This window comes from Anomalospiza imberbis, chromosome 4 (genome assembly GCF_031753505.1).
Source record: "Anomalospiza imberbis isolate Cuckoo-Finch-1a 21T00152 chromosome 4, ASM3175350v1, whole genome shotgun sequence".
Taxonomy (NCBI): Eukaryota; Metazoa; Chordata; class Aves; order Passeriformes; family Viduidae; genus Anomalospiza; species Anomalospiza imberbis.
The window spans coordinates 11,529,948-11,550,239 of record NC_089684.1 but is presented as its reverse complement, the minus strand read 5'-3'; the positions used below and the strand labels follow the sequence as shown (position 1 = coordinate 11,550,239).

The 20,292-nt window shown below is 38.6% G+C and overlaps 1 protein-coding gene across 6 annotated transcripts in view; it reads left to right on the top strand.

The window, feature by feature from the left end:
- The window catches only part of PALLD (palladin, cytoskeletal associated protein), a 191,037-nt gene that overhangs the window by 153,775 nt on the left and 16,970 nt on the right, over positions 1-20,292 (top strand). For 4 of the 6 annotated variants that reach the window (XM_068187073.1, XM_068187076.1, XM_068187077.1 and 1 more), the window contains 4 exons: positions 12,172-12,307; positions 14,670-14,771; positions 15,329-15,379; positions 16,772-16,993. In XM_068187073.1, coding sequence (XP_068043174.1) covers positions 12,172-12,307; positions 14,670-14,771; positions 15,329-15,379; positions 16,772-16,993 — 511 coding nt within the window. The remainder of the gene's footprint in view (positions 1-12,171; positions 12,308-14,669; positions 14,772-15,328; positions 15,380-16,771; positions 16,994-20,292) is intronic. The other 2 variants (XM_068187075.1, XM_068187074.1) reach the window with 1 other exon arrangement.

Here is a 20,292-nt window from a genome sequence, read left to right as displayed (position 1 = left end):
TCTGGTGCGTCTTGCTGAGTACATCACTCTGTTTCCCATAATCTTAGTACCACTCCTGAGCAGTTCTTCCCCTGGCCTCTATTTCCCCCTCAGCTTTAAGCCTCTTCTGCTTTTTGCTATAGCCTCAGTTATTTTTTTTGACCCCTTTCATGTTTTGCTTCTTTTCCTTTGTCTTTTACCTCATCCTTACAAGTCCTCTTCAGCACGTTTATCTGAGACATAGTTTCTGAGCTCCACACACTATTCCGTAACTTTGGCCTGCAGTCTTACCATTTTGCCATGATCTCCAAGATCTCTTGGTTGAAAATGATTATACTGTTTCCTGACAGTGTGCTTTACAGACTGGGTGCAAGGAACAAATTGCAGCATTCAGAGTTTTGCTCAGCAGCTGAAATACTAGTTAAGCTATTTATCTTCAAAGACTTTGTCATTGCTAAATCTTGGCACAACTATGGATCTGCTCTTCAAAAGCAGAACTTGGTGGGCATAATTTTTTTCAGTTTTGTGTTGTGGTAGGACCAGAATAAAGGTAAAGTAATAAACATTGCAGGCGGAGGCAGTTATTTTTGGAAATGGTCAAAGGCAGCACCAGTAAAGTTCTCTGTGGCTGTATACAAACCAATAGTCTTTGTTACTCCTCTTGGAGTCAAACCTTCCCTTCATCAGTTTTTTTTTGGTCATTTCCTTTCCTGTGCATGTATCATATTTGTTCTACTTAAAAGATAAATCAGTCCAAGGAGATGCAGGACAAAGCAAGAGGAGCTCAAAGCTTTGGCCCAGCCCCAGAGATACGACATCATTGGTATAAGCAAAAACTGGTGCAATGACTCCTCGGACTGGTGTGCCATGAAGGGTGGTTACAGGCTCTTCAAAGGGGATAGGCAGGGCAGGAGAGGCAGGGAGGTTTATGAGGCACTTTATGTAATGGAGGGTCTGGAGTGAATGGTCCTTACAGTTGGCAATGTCATGGTCAAAAGCCTCTGGGTAAGGATTAAGGGACAAGCAAGTAATGCAGATGCCATCGTGGGAGTCTACTATAGACCTCCTATCCAGAACAGTGATGCTGATAAATTATTCTTTAAGGAACTAAGGAACATCTCTAAGTTAACCACTCTTGTCCTTAGGGGGGACTTCAACTTGGCAAATGTTAACTGGGAATACCACACTGCTAATACAAGCAGGTCCAGAAGGTTCCTAAGCAGCTGGATGATCATTACATGGTGCAGACACAAGAGAGCCAACTCAGTAAGATGCCCTCCTTGATCTGCTGCTCATTAACAGAGATAATCTCATGACTGAGGTGGAAATTGGTGGTTGTCTTTGCCACAGCAACCACAAAGCAATTGGATTTAAAACTTCAGACTGCTTAGGGAGCTATGAGTAAGGTCCCCTGGGAAAATGTTTTTGATGGTGCTGGGGTCCATCAATGCTGGTGACTTTTATTTAAGCACCTCCTCCTATGGGCACAGGAGCAGGCGATTCCAAAATGTTGGAAAAGCAGGCAAGGCAGAAGGCCAACTTGGCTAGGCAGGGATCTTCTTCTAGAGGTAAGGCAAAAAAAAGTAAATATTTGACCAGCAGAAACAAGGTGACATGGGAGGATTACAGAGATGCTGCTCACCTCCATGGGGAAAAAATTGTGAAGGAAAAGCTCAATTAGAGCTGAAGCCAGCCAGTAGTGTGTAGCACAATAAAAAGAACTTTTAAAAATATGCTAGTTGCAAAAGGCAGTCCAGAAATAGCAGTGCCTTGGTAAATTATGAGGGTGTTCACCATACAAACAGGGACATAGACAAGGCGGAGGCGATTAATGCTCTCTTCGGTCTTCAGCACCAGTCATGGACTATGGGGGTCCCAGTGCCCTTAGCTGAAGGATGAGGATTCTGAGAATTATAAACTCAGAGTCAACTCTGAACTTGAGTGAATCACTGCTCCAGCTGGATCCCTGGAAGTTTATGGGGCCTGATGGGATTCATCCAAGAATCCTCAAAGAGCTGGCTGATGTCATTACAAGACTCCTCTCAATGACTTTTTGAACAGTTTTGGGAATCTGGAGAGGTCCCACTTGACTGGATGCTGGCTAATGTTGTTCCAGTTTTCAAGAACAGCACAAAGGAAACCACAGGTCTGTTGGTCTCATTTCAGTGCCTGGTAGAATTATGGAGAAGATTACTCTTGGAATTACTGAAAAACGCCTGAAGGATAATGCAGTCATTGGCCAGAATGGCTTCATCAGGGGAAAGCCCTGTTTGACTAGCTGAATTTCCATTTATGACATGTAACCCACCTAGCTGACCAAAGGAAGCCTGTTCATGTAACCTCTTTAGACTTCAGATGAGCTTCCAATACTGTCTTTCATGGTGTCCTTCTGGATAAAATGTCCAGCATTCAGCTGGATCAGCACATCATATGATGGGTGCGCAACTGGATTATGGGTCTGGCACAAAGAATTCCAGTAAATAGGGTTACATTAGGCTGGCAGACAGTCACCAGTGGGGTTCCACACAGCTTTACTGTTGGACCAGTGCTCTTCATAAATGACCTAGACACAGAACTCAAAGGAATACTATGTAAATTTGCTGGTGATACTAACCTGAGGGGAGCTGTCATCTACCTCACAGGCAAAGAGGCCCTACAGAGAGATCTTTACAAATTAGAGGGTTGAGCAAGCACCCATTGTATGAAGTTTAATGAAGGCAAGTGCTAGATTTTACACCTGGGACAGGGCAACCTGGGATATACAAGAGGACTGGGGGATTGAGAGGCTTGAGAGCAGCCATTTGGAAAGGGACTGGGGGTCCTGACTGATGGAAAGTCATTGTGCCCTGGCAGCCAGGCGGCCCAACCGTGCTCTGGCAGGCATCAGGCACAGCATCCCCAGCCAGGCAAGGAGAGGATTGTCCTGCTCTGCTCTCCACTCAGGTGGCCTCACCTCAAGTCCTGTGTGCAGTTTTGGACAGCACAATACAAAAAAGACATTAAGCCATTAGAGAGTCAAGAGGAGGGCAATGAATATGGTGGAGGGCCTTGAGGGGAAGCTGTATGAGAAACAGCTGAGGTCACTTGGTCTGTTCAGCCTGGAGAAAAAGAGGCTGAGGGGAGACCTCATTGCAGTCTGCAGCTTCCTTGTGAGAGGAAGAGGGGGGGCAGGCACTGATCTCTCCTCTGTGGCGACCAGTGACAGGACCCAAGGGAATGGGCTGATGCTGTGTCAGGGCAGGCTTAGGTTGGATACTGGGACAAGGGTCTACAGCCAAAGGGTGGTTGGGCACCTGAACAGCTCCCCAGAGAAGTGATCACAGCACCAAGCCTATCAGGAGTCCACACCAAGGAGTGTGTGGACAATGCTCTCAAGCACACATTGTAAATCTTGGGGTGTCCTGCGTGGGGCCAGGAGTTGGATTCAGTTTTTCTTGTGGATCCCTTCCAACTCAGAATATTCTATGATTCTGTAAAGTCATTTCTAATCCTCTCTTCAATTCCTGTATTCTGTGGGCCCATGAGCAGTAAATACCACAGTAATGTTTCAACATTTTCCTTGGTTTTGAGCCCTTAGATTCTGTGGAAGTGACTGCATTAGCTAAACCAGTTTGAACCAATGAATATTCTTTCCAGTTAAATTTGAATAGATTTGGAAAAATTGCAGTGGGAAATGTTAATTTGTTTGCAATGGTGTTTTTTGTGGTTTGGTTGTTTTGGATTTTTCTTAATAGCATGTGGTCTTACAGTCTTGTGTGTATTATGGGAATACCTACTTGTGAATTTACTACATTTTATTTGAACATCTAAAACAACAAAAAGAAGCTTTGTGTCATTAATACCTACTAATTAATTTTTAAATATTTTAAGCATTTATTTGTAAGAACATGGTGAGCGTTTCCCTTGAAAAAATTATACCTCAATTTTCCAGTAAGCTCTAGACTCTTAGTAGTGACTCGCATTTTCAAGCTGTGGCAATGGTGGTGTTGGTCGAACAAGCTTTGGCAATGACCTTTTTTATTAATTGAGTAGATTTGGTAGACTTTGTGTCTTGCTAGAGCATTGTGTTATTAAGCAGAAGAGAAGTGCTGGTGGAACTGCATAGCTAATTAAGTACTTAAGGGAATTAAGAGCATTTGTCAGTAATTTCTGAGGTAAAACTTGGCTGAAGTAAGTTTGTTGAATAGTGTTCTTAAAAATCTCAGTTCTTTCCTTCTTTACCTAAAGAAAATTCCAGAGTGGGTGGATCTGTTGTATTCAGATTAGCTTTTGGTTACAAAACACTTTCAGGCTAGAGAGTTAATGTGACAGAAACATACGATTGAGGGGGGGTTAGTTCACAGTTAAGTTTGTAGAAGCTAGAAAATGATCTTCACTGTTCCTAGAAAAAAACTCAACAAGTTCCATGCGAAGGAACAGAAATAAGTATACCTTAAAGTTCTAGCTCAGCACATACATTGTATGTTTAGATGAGCATTTGTGAAAGCACAAATAATCCCATGATAAGGGTTTGTTGACTATTTATTTAGTGGATATTTGCTTTTAAAAAGTATAAAACCTGCCACTAAAGGGTATGGAATTATCCAACCTCTTTCTAAGTAAGAAAAAATATATCTTGTTAGCTATACATATATCCTTTTGAAGGCAGCTTTAAAAATTAATAATTTTTTTTAGAGTAGATATCTTCAGTAATACTACCTTTGTTAAAAACGGGAAAAAAATGACTGTACAGAATTGGTGAAAGAACATGAATATTGATTTACTGCTTTCTGGAAGAGGATGGAAAATGAAAAAGAAAGCATTACTTGAATGCAAGATTGTTCAAATTACCTTGTAGAAGGTAATTAAATACTGCTTTTATCATTCTGCACAAAATATAACTAGTGTCTCAGTGACCTTTAGAACATTAAATCCAAATCATAAATGAGATAATGTGGGAATCACGAGAAAAGCAATATCAGAAAGAGATTGCACTTTTTCTGCTTTGAATCAGAGCTGCTGATCTGTTCTTGCAGCTGTGTACTGTGATTTGTCCATTGCATTCTGTCTCAAATGGAATTGAAAGAAATATTTTAGTAATCGTCATGTTCCTTTAGTCAACTGGCAATGATGGAAATTACATTTTCCTCAGACGACTCTGAGGAAAAATACACTTCTCTATCTTTTTATCTTACAGCCTTCAACACTCTCCCAGCTTTCATTTTAGAGTAAACTGCATTGCTGTCCTATGTAGATAAGACTTACAATTTACCTGTTTCTATAAATTATGCTTGTCATAATTTTTTAAAAATGGAGGTTATGCACAGTATGATTGATGTGAAAATTGTGATATGTAGGAGGAAGTACCTTGAATAAGAACTCCAACATCAAACTGAGAAGACAGGTCAGGTGTTTCCATGCTTCTGAGAGAGAGAGACTTCATCTCTCTTTGCTGCCTATTCAGTCATACCTGCAGGTATTCCCAAATAACATTTTGGGAAGACATATCTAAAGACAAGTATTGCTGTAACTGGAAAAATTCCAGAAAACATGAGGGTTTGCATTCATTCTCAACCTCCAATTTTGTTGAGCTATTGCTCCTGTTCATTAAACCATTTTTTGTTTACATTTTCTTGAAAATTTTCTTTTCCCATAGCTTGGATACTACTTGTGGCTGTTATACCAACACATGAGGTGTTTAGCTGTGATATTAGACCAATTCTTGTTGGTCGTACTAAGAAACAGCTCATTTTGGTGGCTTTGTTTTTGCACCTTTTGATTAGGCATGTGCATGTGATTATCATAAAATACATATCCATATCAGCTTTTCTGAAATACAATGAATGCATGTTTGTTCCACTTGAACTTAGAAATCCAGGTTGTGCCCCAGATGTAATCAATTAAAGCTGTGCAAAAGTAGAGCTCAAGGATGTATCATGGAGACACACAGACATTAGCCAAAATAACAGTATCTTGACAATCATTGCATAAGGAAGTATTAATTTTCAAGATATTTTTTATCCAGTTCTTTTTCAAAATGGTATTTGCAGACACTTAAGAATATTGAAGATGGCAGTGAACTTGACTAAGAGAATTAGTACATGTATTTCCCTGTTGAAAAGACAGAGAGGCTGTTCACAGCATGGCCTTGATGCTTGTTTTGGTCTGCAGGTTTCTTCTCAGGGGACTTAATTTTATAACTTCTTTATTTTAAACAGATCTGAATGCCACAAAAACATCTGTGAATATGAAAGCCAGGTACAATGCTGGATAGTTGCAGAGACCTTAACCAGTAACACCACATCAACTGGAATTGGTTTATATTTTGGATATAATACCTTTTCAGTCCAGTGTAGCTTTTTCTTCACATACCTCTCACAGTTACTTGTTCTTCTAAAGAATTCAGGACTATGAGGATTATGCCAGCCTTTTCTACACTCAGGACCAGTTAGTGCTTTAGTTATTTCTTCTTGACCATCAGTTCTAGCATACTGCTGGTAACAAATCAGAAATTCAGATTACAAAATAAGCATTTGATTTTTAATTTGATATTGAAATATAGGCACATCTTTTGAAAGGCAAATGGTGCTTATGTAGCTACAGTAACCAGTGCAGCATGAGGCAGAAAGATAGCTTGCTCAGGAGGGGAAGGAACTGAACAGGGAATGAAAAAGTAGTAATTTTTCTTTCCATGAGTAGAAATGCATTTTTAAACATAAGCTTTAGAGAAAAAAAAAAGGTAGTAGTCATGTACTTTGTAGGTGAGTTGTACTATTTTTTATCTAAACATTAAGAGGGATTAAACATGTTCAAAAATTTGTATTATTCATGTCAGTCTTGACCCTATCCTATGCTGAGACATGATTTATTTTTTTCAACTATGGTTCCAGAACATTGGGTGGTAGAAATCATTGAACTTTTGTTACATTTGTTCCATTTACTGGAAGTCATCCTTAGTCAGGTCTGTTCCTCAGGCATTCCTTTAATTCAGATACATGTAGCATCACATTACTGGACAGAGCTGAAGCTCCTGGTCTCCACAGCATGTATGACAAGATCAGATTAAACCAGTTTCATTACGCAGCTGCAGCTTCAAAGTTTGTGACCTCTTACAGTGCTTGTAGTAACTTTGCTTTTACAGTAAGCGAAAAATGTGTGAAGTGAGCAGGAATTAGCTGTATTTTTGGAAGGCTTTAGTTTTAAAAGAAAAAAAAAATCAAGTTACTGTTCATTACCTCAGTACCAGAGAATTAATTTGGATTTCTGTGAAACTAAGCCATATTGGCTGCAAACAGGAATTTGTTCTTGGAAGGATAACAACAGCCAGCCTGTTGCCCTTGTTTACACTGTAAAAGGTACATAGGAAAAGAGGGAATCGCATCTAGCATGCACTCCGTGTAATTAAAACATAAAGTACTGCTGGTTTGGCCTTCTTTCTAAACAAATGTCAGGGCAAATATTCAAAACTAAGGAGAGCCAAGCCAAGGCTGCAAAAATCTTTGCTGTCAAAAATTTCTGTGCAAATTAAGATGACAGTTTGGCAATTTCACTGCAACCTTTCTGACCAAAAGAATTCAGACATTTGTGCTTTTATCTACGCCTGGATTCAGGCCCCCACTGACTTAGGTGATGTCTATTTCAGAGGTGCTTAAAATCCATATGAGTTGCAGCTTATTTCTCAAGGCTATTCTTTTCTCTGCACATTTTTTTGATGGTTGTATGCTCAAGACTGATGCTGTCAATAGCCTGAAATATGCTGTTTCTTGCTAGCTTAATGCAGTAAATCTGAAATTTGCCTTGGGCAAAGAATGAACTTATGAATACATAAATGAATTGGCAGATTTTTTTGTTTGATATTATCCCTGTGAGAAGACAGAAAGAAAGCTCATGCGTCACAGAGGACACAAATCTTTGGAGCTAAATGCATCCAGATAAGGGCATGTAAGGATGGTGGAAAATATTTGCAAAAGCAGCTGAAGAAAGTTTGCTGCCAGGCTGTCTTGCCATGTAAACCATTACTCAGGCTGAAAGGATCTGTGCTTTGGAAGATAGATTTACTAAAGTACTTCTATTTGTTATCATTGCTTAGTAGACATTTCGAAATTCATCCCAAGAATGTATGTCTTAAGAGTTAACTTGCTGTGGGGTATGTATGTATGCATATATATATATATATATATATATATATATACACACACATATATATCTATTTGGACAGTTTTTAAAGTGTATGTATTTAGAGAAAGAGATTCTGAAGAGGGGGTGGAAACAGAGCATCTGCAGGAAGAGCTGTCTTTCCTTATGCACTGCTTTGAGTTTTTTGTCCCAATTTAAAATAGTACTGAAAGAGGAAGAGAGAAGCTCTCCAAAGGTATTTGAAGAAATTTTGACCAGTGCTCACTTTTATTGCGAAATTTTTGAACCAACTGCTTCCTTGTTTAAATACTTAATAAAGGGAAGATAATCTACTTTTCAGGCAAGTTGCCTTCACTAGGTCTTGGGTGACACTTCCACATGGACTGTGCGAGCTTGGGATCATCTTACACAAAACCAGAGATCTGGAAGGTTGTTAAGGACTCTGTCTCTCCTGTTAAAAGTTACCCTGGATCCCCAGGCCATTGCTGTCATATTTGCCTACCTTGTTCTTAAATAAAATTCCTATGTAGCTTCACTACATAACTTGCTCAAGGGTTTAAATGTCACTGTTGTAGGGTGGAGGAAGGAGAGTTCTACATTATTTGTGTCTAAGCTAGGCCTGTTCTTCTTCAAGTTATTGTGACTTATCATCCTCAATGGACATGAAGAATGATTAAATACCAGCTATTTTCTGATGTCAGCTGTTGTCTGATTTCTGACATTTCATTTGATTTGTGTAGCTTCCATTTCCTAATTTCCTGACTAAATAAACAAGAATTTTTTGTCTCTCTGTGTGTGACACAGTTTGTCACAAAAATTATGCTGTAAAACCATGTGGTAGTTTTCTTGTTCTAAAACTTTCCAGTTTGCTGTGTTTTTCTTGCAGTGGTAAAACTGGATTCAGTGTCTAATAGCAAGGAATAAAGGAAAAGAGCTCAGTTTCATGTCTTATGCTGACATGTCCAGGAATTATATTTCTTTCCCTTTTGAAATAATAGTGTTATTTTCCAAGTTATAATCTCATAGATTCTCAAGAGATGCTTAACATGTTAATGCTAGCATTGCTATCATACTTTGAACATTTTCCTGAGTTTCATTTTCCTGAGGTATTCATTAGAATACGTCTAGAAAATAATGAAGAATATTGTAAGTGAGAGTTGTTACCTGCTAACGAATTGCAGCCTTTGCCAATTCAGTGTCATCAGCCAATTAGAGAAATGTATTTCTCTATTTCTCTTTTCCAATTAAGGCCAAAATCCTAAGTGCTCAGTTTAGTATACACAGCTCTTTGAAATGCTTCATTGGACTATATTATTTCAGTTTGATAGAAAAGGAAATCACTGTTTTTCTCTGAATAACCTTTTCTGGCTGAATAGCTTTACGAAGCCATACCATAGAAATTTCAGCCAGACTCTGCTTCCCTGATTTACTAGGGAACTTACTGCAGCTCCTGAAGGCTAACTCAGAAGCCATAAACTGAAGTATATTAAAGCTACTTGTTGTCTATCTGCATGCCCTTCAGCCTGACAGAGAGATAAACATGAGGTTTGACATGGTTCAATTTTCATTTTCTTATTATCCTACATTGTTTAGAAATAGACTATGATATTGTTTTTCTGTGTTTAGTATGGATGTTGAACTTGCTAACTTTTAGTTCTCTGGGTACTCATTTCCCTGTGAAAAATTTGCTATGGGGTTTTTGTTTTCAAAGATAATCAGTAGTGCTTCAGAAAATCCTTTACTTGAAATCCACTCCCAAGCACATAGTTCATTCTTCTTTTCAAACACTGTTGTGATTTACTTCAGTGAACTGTACATTTCACCTTTACAGCCTATTGAGTCCCAAGCATAAGCAGGCCTTTTTTGTGGTAAAACTCTGTTTATTAGTCAAGTATAACATTTGTGAGAATGAGAAATGAAAGCCGTTTCTTAATGTATCGCTTGGAATTTTCAAGGGAGGGTGCATGTTTCAATTAAGAGCTGGCACAGGATAAAGCCAAAGGTGAAGCCAAACTTGAAATTTGCTGCCTTGAAGTTGGATGATTTTTGGGTTGGGTTTGTTTTGTTTGAGTGATCTTGTTGTTTGTTTGGGGCTTTTTAATTTTTTTGGGGGGAGGTAGTCTAAAACATGACAAAATTTGGTTTCGTGGCAATGCTGGCCTAGGTGATTAAGGACTGGGAGGTGAAGGGAAAGACTAAGGGGAGAAACAGATGGCACCTGCCCACTAGCCTTCCAGCAGGTGCTGAGCCTTCCTGAGGGACATACCCTTCTCATCCACTCTTCCCACCTTCTCCTGTCCATTTTCCTTCCATATCTTCCTTTACATTTACTCTACCAAATTTCTGGAGTTATTGAGGCATCTCTTTCTTGAAGAGACCTTATCCCTGCCTCTTAAATTCTCTTGTCGTCCTGTAGATGGGAGTTTTCCTGTCTCTTCCCCAAACCAGAGTGGAGGAGATTTGCTTTCTTATTTGTGACTGAAAAAGAGCCCCAGCTGAAAGCTGTGGGAATTATTTTACTTGGTAGTCACCAGATAATAGATGAATATTTTTAGGGCAAGGGATGTAGTTCTGTCTCTTTGTAAAATCAGGCAAATGTCTGCTCTTCTGCTGTGATTTAATGTAAATATGCAGTCCTTTTTACAAGAACTTCACTGTTTTCACATTTTGCATTTAATTACAGCAACTGAATATGAAATGTTTTAGTTAGGAATGTTTCCAACTATTGTCTTCTGCATCTATTCACTTAGTTCCTTTGTGGCTTTTGAAAGTATATGTGTATTTTTACATTTTTTCTAGTGCTAGAAATTACCATTGAAGGCTCTTGCTGAAGAATTAAGTTTCTCTAACCATAGAAACAGAATTGAATAATATCCAAGAAAATTTATCTCTGTTTGATTTTTCTTTTGAATTTTTGCACTGGTAATTAAATTATTGAGTATTGGAAATAAATTTGCCAATTACACGCTAGTCTGATTTTTTTTCTATATCTGTCATCTGAGTTTGTCTATCTATCTGATTCAATTCCATGTTTTCCATGCCATTCCCATGTAATGGGGCTGAGCCCTATTTACTCAACAAAGGTATAAAAACCCTATAAACTAATGTTGAACTAATGTTATCAGTGTTTTAAACAATCCTGTGTGACTTCACTGGAGAAACAGGGTGTGCTACAAGTTTCAAATAGGATAGCAATGCTGATTTCTTCACAACTGTGTTCAGAACAGCTGATCTCCAGTAGAAACCACCCATGTTGGACATTTCCAGCAATAAAGCCATCATAACATTACTGAAAAGTGCTAAATGTTGGTGCAGTCTGGAAAAATAAAATTTCCTGTACCATTTAAGAAAATGGGAGTGAAAATTGCTGAAAGTACAATCTTATCCTGTCGGCTGTTGAAAGGAACAAATCAGCCCTGTGAATGTGAACTGCTAAATAGCTGCTATTCCACTGGGAAATCTTGCTGCTGAGAACTGCTTCACCAAGGATGATTGTTCTTTTTGCCAGTGTAACCCAGACTGTGAATGGCTCTTCTTTGAGCAAAAACATTTATATGTTGCATTATGGGTATGTGTTCAGAGAGATATGAAGAATAAACATGAAGTTATGCAAAGTTGCTACAAGGAATAAGTTAATAAATAACATAAGAAATTAATAATTAACTGCCTTGTCTTACATCTTCCTGATCTTTATTCATCTGGTACTTCATAGGAACCTAGTTTATCTTCCATCCCCATCCCCACTTATCTAATCATGCTTTCACTTTCATGTTTCCTCTTGTTTTGCTTTATTGCGACTGCTCATCTGTGAGTGTATGGTGTTTACAGCCATTGCCAAGCAATCTTGAGGGCTATTTTAACTAAAGCACAAATAAAAGATTGTTTCATCTTTGTCCTTCAACTAACCATTTAATCAGTAGTGTGAGTTAGTAGGGACACTATAGAAAGAAAGTTGTCAGACCTCTAGTTTCAAAGACACAGTGTTGTTTTTTTTCATTAATAGCAGTGATTCCAGATACATTCTTAAATACAAATGACTTCAGGAAAGCTTACAAATTTTTTTGTACTTTTTTGCAGGGGATTTCCCAAGAAAACAGGCAGAACTGCTAGGATAGCATCAGATGAAGAGATTCAAGGGTCAAAAGATGCTGTAATTCAGGATCTGGAGAGAAAACTTCGCTTCAAAGAAGACCTTTTGAATAACGGGCAACCGGTATAAAAGCATAAAATACTCTGGGGAATGGGAGTGAGTGACAGTGGGCACCACTGGTACTTTCTGACATATGCTGCATATAAAATAATTGTTGTAGATTGCTTTTTATGCATTTATAATTTTTAATTGAATTTTCAAAGCTGCATTTCCAAAAGGAATGATAGTGTACATTTTGTTCTGTCATTCCTTCTCTTGTTTCACAATTTTACTTGGACTTAACAAAGCAATGGAGGTCACAAAACTGTTGAATTTGCATAAGAAGCCTGCACAGTCTGTACCTCCACGACTTTTTGAGCCTCAAGGGCCATTTGCTTTTGACTATTCATTACCGAGTGGATGAACATGCACAGCTCTTTTTCAGTCCAGTCTCATTCTACCTTGTGCCCAGCCACTGGATGATGGGGGAAGCAGTAGGTGGTAACTGGACATCAGAGGAGGTACAAGGCAGTTCATCATGAAAAACAACCCAGCTGGAATCAGGCATCATTAGATTCTGCAGCTGGGGGGCTTCTTTTGACCGGTAGAATTTTGACCAGTAGAATAGAAATAACCCATAGTACTAACTTACAGACTCAAGAGTTAATGACCTGCCTGAAGAGTCAAGAAATGAGGTAAAATGAGCATATCAAGCAATGGAAATGCACAGCCACAAAGATCTCTGTTCCTTTTTATGCACTTAGAATACACATGAAAGATAAAATACCAAATTCTTTCTGCTCAGAGTTGATGAGAAGCAACTTTCCTAAGAATTTTCTACAGTCATTAAGACACTATCTTTGAAGCAGGAATTTCTTATAAAGAGAAAGTGATTTTAAAAATGTAAACTGTCACCCTTCTTTTGTCAATAAAATGTTTTTTAAAAAACCTGAATATCTTGAGATACCTTTCTGTCACTTTGAAAGGAAGAGGAATTTTACATTTCTCAGGACAATGCCCAGAATTTTACTAAGTTTGCTACTAGGTCTGAGCTGTGAACTGTGGTGGTGTAGTTCAAGAAAGCCCATTGAGTCAGACTGTCTGTCAACATTGCTCGATTTTAGTTCGTAATAAGGTCAATGGAGTGAAATAGGGAGAATGTTCAGTGTCTGCTGCTTCTGTTACCTTTCTCCATTGACTGCACAGCATTTGGCAGTTTTCTGTAGCAGTTAAGCAAAATCACTGTCATAGTGTATTAGTTCCTGTTTTTTCCAAGGAAGTGGGCTGAGAATGACTGTCAATGCCTATTTTGGAAAGTGAGGGAGATGTTTGGCCTGGGCAAATGAATGGAATGTCCTGAGAATGCCCACATGGCCGAAGGTAAAAAAAAAAAAGAGACCAACTGTGATCAGATGATGTGAGAGCTTGAACTAAATAAACTCTGTTTTGGAGCTTGCCTTGAGGCTTTTGCCTTGCAGATTCCTGTCTTGGGTAAATTCTGTATGTGTAATCATGGCAATGGCCACTTGGAGTGACTGTAGAAGAAACAGAAGTGAAGAAAAGTTCATTATTTTCTTAGATGCTTGTAAACAAGACAACACTGCTACCTAGTTGTCATGAGTTTAGCCTGCAGGTTTAGCTGCAACATGACATTAAGGCAAAAATAAATTCAATTAGTATTCTTTTAAAAAGCAAGCATGGAGTAGATGTAATGTTTACAATTTCCATTCTTCATTAGTTTTTCATTTTTCTCTTTAAATGAGATGTTTCACCATGAAATGAGTTTGTCTTCCACAAACTTGCATTTTTTTGCAAGGTTGATTTGTAAGAAAGTGTCTGAAATGCATTTGTAAATTCAGGAAGAAAACTAATAATGAAATAATTGATTTATGCATTAAGATTTTCTTTTTACTTGTTTTTCCTTCTTAGTGTAAATTGTCTTTTGTAAGCTGTTCCTGAATTCCTGAAAGAGTAAAAAGAAATAGAAATTTTAAAATCTTGAAGAATACATTTTTCTGTATTTTGGACAAAATATTCAATTAGAGTACAATCTCCTTATCATTTTTGGCAGTGTTTTCTGCCTGGTGGTTCTAATGTAAAAACTGAGCAGAATGACTTGGATAAGATTTGGGATGATTTGCTATGCCCTCTTCTGATGGCCAGGATTTAAGCAGTTCCTATTGCTCATTCCTACCCAAGTTCCTGGCACGATGATGGAAACAAATGGCAGAGCAAGTGCAAAGGTTGCTTAAGCCAAAAGAGCCACTTGTAATACTAAAAAAATGCATTACAAACTGTGGTAGAAAATTTCTGTTAGAAACATTGCCGCTCTCTTTTATCAACATTACTTTGAGCATTGCTTACTGTGTACTGCTCTGCAGTTGGAGAAATAATATCTTTTCTTTTGCCTGCCTGCCCCCTCATCTCCTTTTTATTTTTTGTTCAGAGATTAACATATGAGGAAAAAATGGCTCGTCGATTGCTGGGAGCAGACAGTGCTGCAACTGTCTTCAATATACAGGAACCAGAAGAAGATCCTGCTATACAGGTACCACATAACTGCAATTCCACAGGAAAAAATGCCTTTCAGTTTTTCTGTTTTACAGACTATGATTGTCATTAAAATAAAGTCCTACATAAGACAATAAATTTACATAAGATAGGATGGTTATTGATTACAGAAGTCATATGTTATCTATTAGTGAAATAAAGTGGAGGATCACATGTCTATTGCTCAGTTTTTCCATAAGGTTGAGACTTCTCGAATGTCTGCTTTCTGCTTTAAACTCTTCTGTTTATCCTATTCTGTCCTGACCTTTAAGTCTCTCAAGGCAGAAATGCATCTACTATCTTGAAACCATCTTCTCTTTATTTGTGTAATAGGCGCTTTTTGGGTGCAGACCAAAACCACAACAGAAAGTCTGCTTGAAAGGCCAGGTACACGCTCTCCATTGTTCAGATGCCAGAGCTGCTACTCAGAAATATGTAGCATTCATTTGCTTATGGTGCTGCACAAAGTACATTCTCCTGATAAAAACTGAGGAACTGTCAGGGATATCTCTTGGTCTTCTTTCTGCCTCTTGATCTTTTTTTCTACCCTTGCAGGAAGCTCGCTCTGTTGGTGCTTCTGTAGTGAGTCCCATGGATATTCAAAAGGTTATAATTTTCACCTTTTTCTATCTTTTTTGTGTGGTTTTTTTTTTTTTTCTTTCCCCTTTCCATTCTGCTGTTCTTGGTTAATAACAAGAGGTCACCTAGCATTAATAACTGTGGAGAATTGGGCTGCACTCCATTTATGAGGATGTTCAAGTTGTTCTAGAAGCCTGTGTGAGTGTAGACAGTTTAACAGCAATCATTGTGTGCTCCACTATCTTTGTGCTGTAACAATAACATACACTGATACGGTACTAACTGTGTCATGTACTTCATGTTTTACTTTTATGGTACACTTCAGGAAACAAGGTAATTTTAAAGCTATCTGCAGTTTACAAGTTATTCCTCTGCTCTTCCATTTTTTGCAATTATTGAGGGTTATGATTAGTTCTGTAACCAATGGCAGAAACATGTCATTCTCAGACCAGAGGCAGCAACAGAGGATGGGGATGTGAAAGGATACTTAGCATGCAATGCATGTTCTGTCTTTAATACAGCAGGGGTCAGAGACAATGGCCAAAGGTAATCTGAAAGAGTGTCTGAATTTCTGCTGACTGAGAAGAGCATTGACTAATTTTTTTTCCTGCTTCTGAGCTATTTTACAGTCTGACATCATTACTGTTATCAGTAAGATTCCAAGCAGCAATTCTGCAAAGTAACAGTTCAAGAAAGCAAATAACAGTGCATATCAGTAAATCATAACATATTCAAGCAAGTCAGAGTGTTTGACACTTGATGAACCTTTCTGCTCTTGTTGCTATATCTTCAATACGGTTATGGTAAATTTTGTTTCTATGGGAGGATCCCACACAAAGGGCATCATAGCAACAGGAGTAAAGGGAAACAACTATCATGGACTGCCACTGTTGCAATTTTCTCTTATTTTTGTCCTCATTTTTACAGGCAACTGTAAACAAAATAATTTTATCCTTCTGGTTCAGCCTCTGGTAGAGTTCTATGCAAATAGCAGATGTGAACCATATGGTCTTCTAGCCATCTGGAAACAAAACCCACCCTAAATCTGTCTGTACCCTCAAGGAAATATTACTGTGTTCCTTTTGTCTTTATGAACTGTCTCAGAATACTTTTATTCTTATAGGATTTTTTTAATGGAAAGAAAGCAACCAATGATTTTCTTTCCCCTTATAAATTAGACCTTAAGACAACATGAAATACAGTTTTTGCCTCATACCAGATGTCTCGATTGTTTCATAGGGAAGCTATTGGAGACATGGATTATAGTGTTTTTCTTCAACAAGATACAGTTTCCTTTTATATGTAAAAACTTAATGGCTTGTTAAAGATTAGTAAAATAAAAAAATTCAAACATTAAGAACATATCTTCCTGAGCAATGTGTTGAAGCTGGACACTAATATCTACCTCTCATTTGACAGGAATATAAAGTCTCCAGCTTTGAGCAAAGGCTAATTAGTGAAATTGAATACAGGCTGGAGAGATCTCCTGTGGAAGAATCAGATGACGAAGTGCAACATGGAGATGAACCTATTGATAACAGTATATCACCATATTTTGAGATAAAGCTGAAACACTACAAAATCTTTGAGGGAATGCCAGTCACATTTACATGCAAAGTGGCAGGAAATCCAAAGCCAAAGGTAAGAAAAGACAGTAAATATTTCTAGAATTCCTCTGAAGAGTTCTATGTTGGTCCTTTACCATCAGGCTCTGGACTCTGTGGGCTGTATTTTACAGGAACAGGAGATATTCACACTTGACAAGAAAGATGTCTATCCAGCATAAACTGCCAAATCTCTTTTGGTATAACTGGAGTTATTCAGTCAAAATCTAGTAAAAAAATGCAACTATGAGGCTTCTGCTCTCAGTTACTCCCTCCTGAGAGTTCTTCTCAATTATTTTACCTGGAAGGAAAGCTTCTGTCATTTTCAGAATTACCTCCTGGGTACACTTGTGGCACAGAATGCAGTGCAATGTTAGAAAACCCCACATGAGCTGGCATAGGAGTCCTAAAAGCCACCTCATCTTGCTAGCACGGGTAATTAGTTCAGGCATGGTAACATGCTAATGCAAAAATATGTGGGTTTTAGTTCAGAAGCCAGCATAGTGTCGTGGTTTGACCATGGAAGTGAATTTTTTCAAGAAGTTAGGTCAAACCAATCAGTGGTCAGGTTTGCATATTGGCATCTGGAGTGACCACTGAAGGTATGGACACGCCTCTGAGAACACAGGGGGTTAAAAGCAAGGACTCCCAGGGGAGCTCTCTCTTCGGTTCCGGTCGGAGTGCTGTGCAGACCTCCAGGTACCAATATCCAATATCTCTCATTCTTCAGCATCTGCACACACTAACAAGACTGGATTTTACTGGAATGTAGAAGAAGGCGTAATAAAATACCATAAGCTCCCATATATCCCAACAGCAAGATGAGACATGATGGTGAGGTTTTAATGATGAACTTCTGAGGGAGGGTTGGGCTTGGGAAGCATTTCCTTGTAGCAAATGTAAAAGTACCAGCTGCATGATGTCAGTAGTCTGGAAGAATGCCCTCCTTGGATAGGTTGCATACAACCATTTCAAAAATTGCTTGGCAATGAACTGACTGATTATGCAGCAGACAAACGGCAGCAGCTTCTTCAACTCCCCTGCCAAAGCCAGTGTCTTCCCTGTGAAGTTCTCACAGCTCTCACAGTGACCTCTCATGGACAGTGGCTCTTATATTCTTAGACAAGATCTATCGTGTCCTATCTGATATATAAGACCTTCAAGGAAGCACTCACAACCAAATCTCTCATCTAGTGTAAGTTTTATGGGTACTTAGGTTTTCAAATAGAGAGAAATGCAAGTGACTTTATATGCCAAATGATATATGTGTATGATACTGTACAAGCTGTTAATTTAAAAAAAAAAGGACTTTATGAGGTAGCAGAGGAAGAACAACAGAGAACTAGGGCTATATCTACATCAGCAAGAAGTGAAGAGCAGAGGAAGAAAATCTCTAGAATGAGATATCCGACCCTACACACGTCAGAAGGTTTTACTCCAGGCTAGCTCTAATCTCGTCCCACAGAGTGAGGCAGATGCACACTAGATGAGTTTTTAGAGCACATTTTCTGGCTTAGTTTCATCTGAAAGGAATCCAGTTCTGTGCTCCAAGAGCACAACATGATGTGAACCATTGCAGAGTAAGTGGGATTGATCAGTATACCTATATCAAAAAAGCACTCCTGCTTCAAACTGAAGACAGACACACAGAGAAGATAAGCCCAGTCTGACTGAAACCAAACTTTTCATGTCTACGATTACTTCTGAGATGACCATAGGTAAAAGTCTGTTGTGCTGAGCAAGGGTGGAATGCAAATGGGTCTGTTGCTGACAGAAGTTCGGTTTATGCAGAGATATTCTTTCTGCCTGAGGCTTATGACTAAGTTGCTAGATGACCTATTATGAGTCAGCCTTAGTCAACTTCACCATTCCCTAATTTCCACAGTTTCCAATTAAGGTGTAGTTTCTCTGTCTGATTTAAGACAGATGAAAGGGGATGTCTTCTTTCCCTCATTGGGGCGATAAGGATTGCACAGCCAAGAAACCGCATTCCTAGCACTTCCCCTAAAGCATGCCCTTACAGAGGAGCAGCTGATGTGAATGCCCTGTGATTCACAGCGATGTTCTGTTTCCCTGCAGTGTCAAAGCCTGCACATAAAGAAGTGATTTGCTCTTGCACCTGGAACTCTGGCCCTTTGTTCCATTCCCTCGCAGATGCTTTGTGTAATTCCTTAAGTTGCTTGGGATGGAACCAATCTCCTCATGTTGTATGGCTACTTGTTAGCCAGGCTTCATAAATGTCCAAGGCCGTGTCTCCCCCTCATCTGCCAGAGCATTCCAAGACAGCAGTTTTGAAAAGCTCAGTGGCTGAGGGCTGCCCTTCTGCTGTCATTTGTTGAAGCTGGAAGTGTTTCTTGTGAATAATTTTTTTACTCTGGCAAATGAAAAGCTGGAAATAATTTACTAACTTGAAGCTCCTCCCTTCTAAGTATTCTGTCAGGTCTGCCAAGGAATGGCTTTGGGAAGGACTGTAGTGTTTGTAAAATCTGGCATTCATTACAAGGGATTTTTCTAAGTGGAGTTATTGGCTTGATTATTTTTTCCCCTGAACATGCCATGTAAATTGAATACTGATGTGCAAATTCTGTCTTCATATGTATGACTTTTTAAATCTGAGCCTACTCTTTTTTATAACCTTTGGTGTAATGTAAAGCTATTTTCTCATTGAAATGAGAAACCTGTGGTGCTACAGGAGGGACTATGGAATACTTCTTTTTAAGGGATTATTTCTCCTCAGAATTAAGACAATGCCATACTAGAGGTTAATTGAGACACGAATGTTACATAATTCTCATATTGCTCACTCTTCACATGGCTGAATATAATTCTTGGTGATTAAAAATGCTTGTGCTGCTCAAGATCAAACCCCCCTTTGTACTGTGCACACATGTATTCCTAGTCATTGCACACTGGTTTCTGAAAATCTGCTGCAAATAAAAGCAATGCAGATGCGGTGTTCAGTGCTTACGTAGTGTAATGGTACATTTATTGAAAGTTATCCTAGAAAGAAAATACTTCAATGCAAGGGCCATTGTCTCCTGCAGTGGTACTGTTTTACTTACTAACTCCATGTAAGATAAAGGTAATATTAAGAATTTATTGCTCATATGGGATGCTAATGCTTTTAAACTTAGTTGATATAAGTTTTGGACAACAGATACATGATGTTTGGCTAGCTGGTGCAGTTAATATTTGTGTGTATTTCCATGCATGTCTCCTGATATTTCTGATAAGTGTACTGTTATTAAATAGTTACTACTTAATGCAGTAGATTTCCGAGAAACATTATGACACATGTAAAGCATGCAAGTTAAAACTCATTTTTTGCAGCAATGT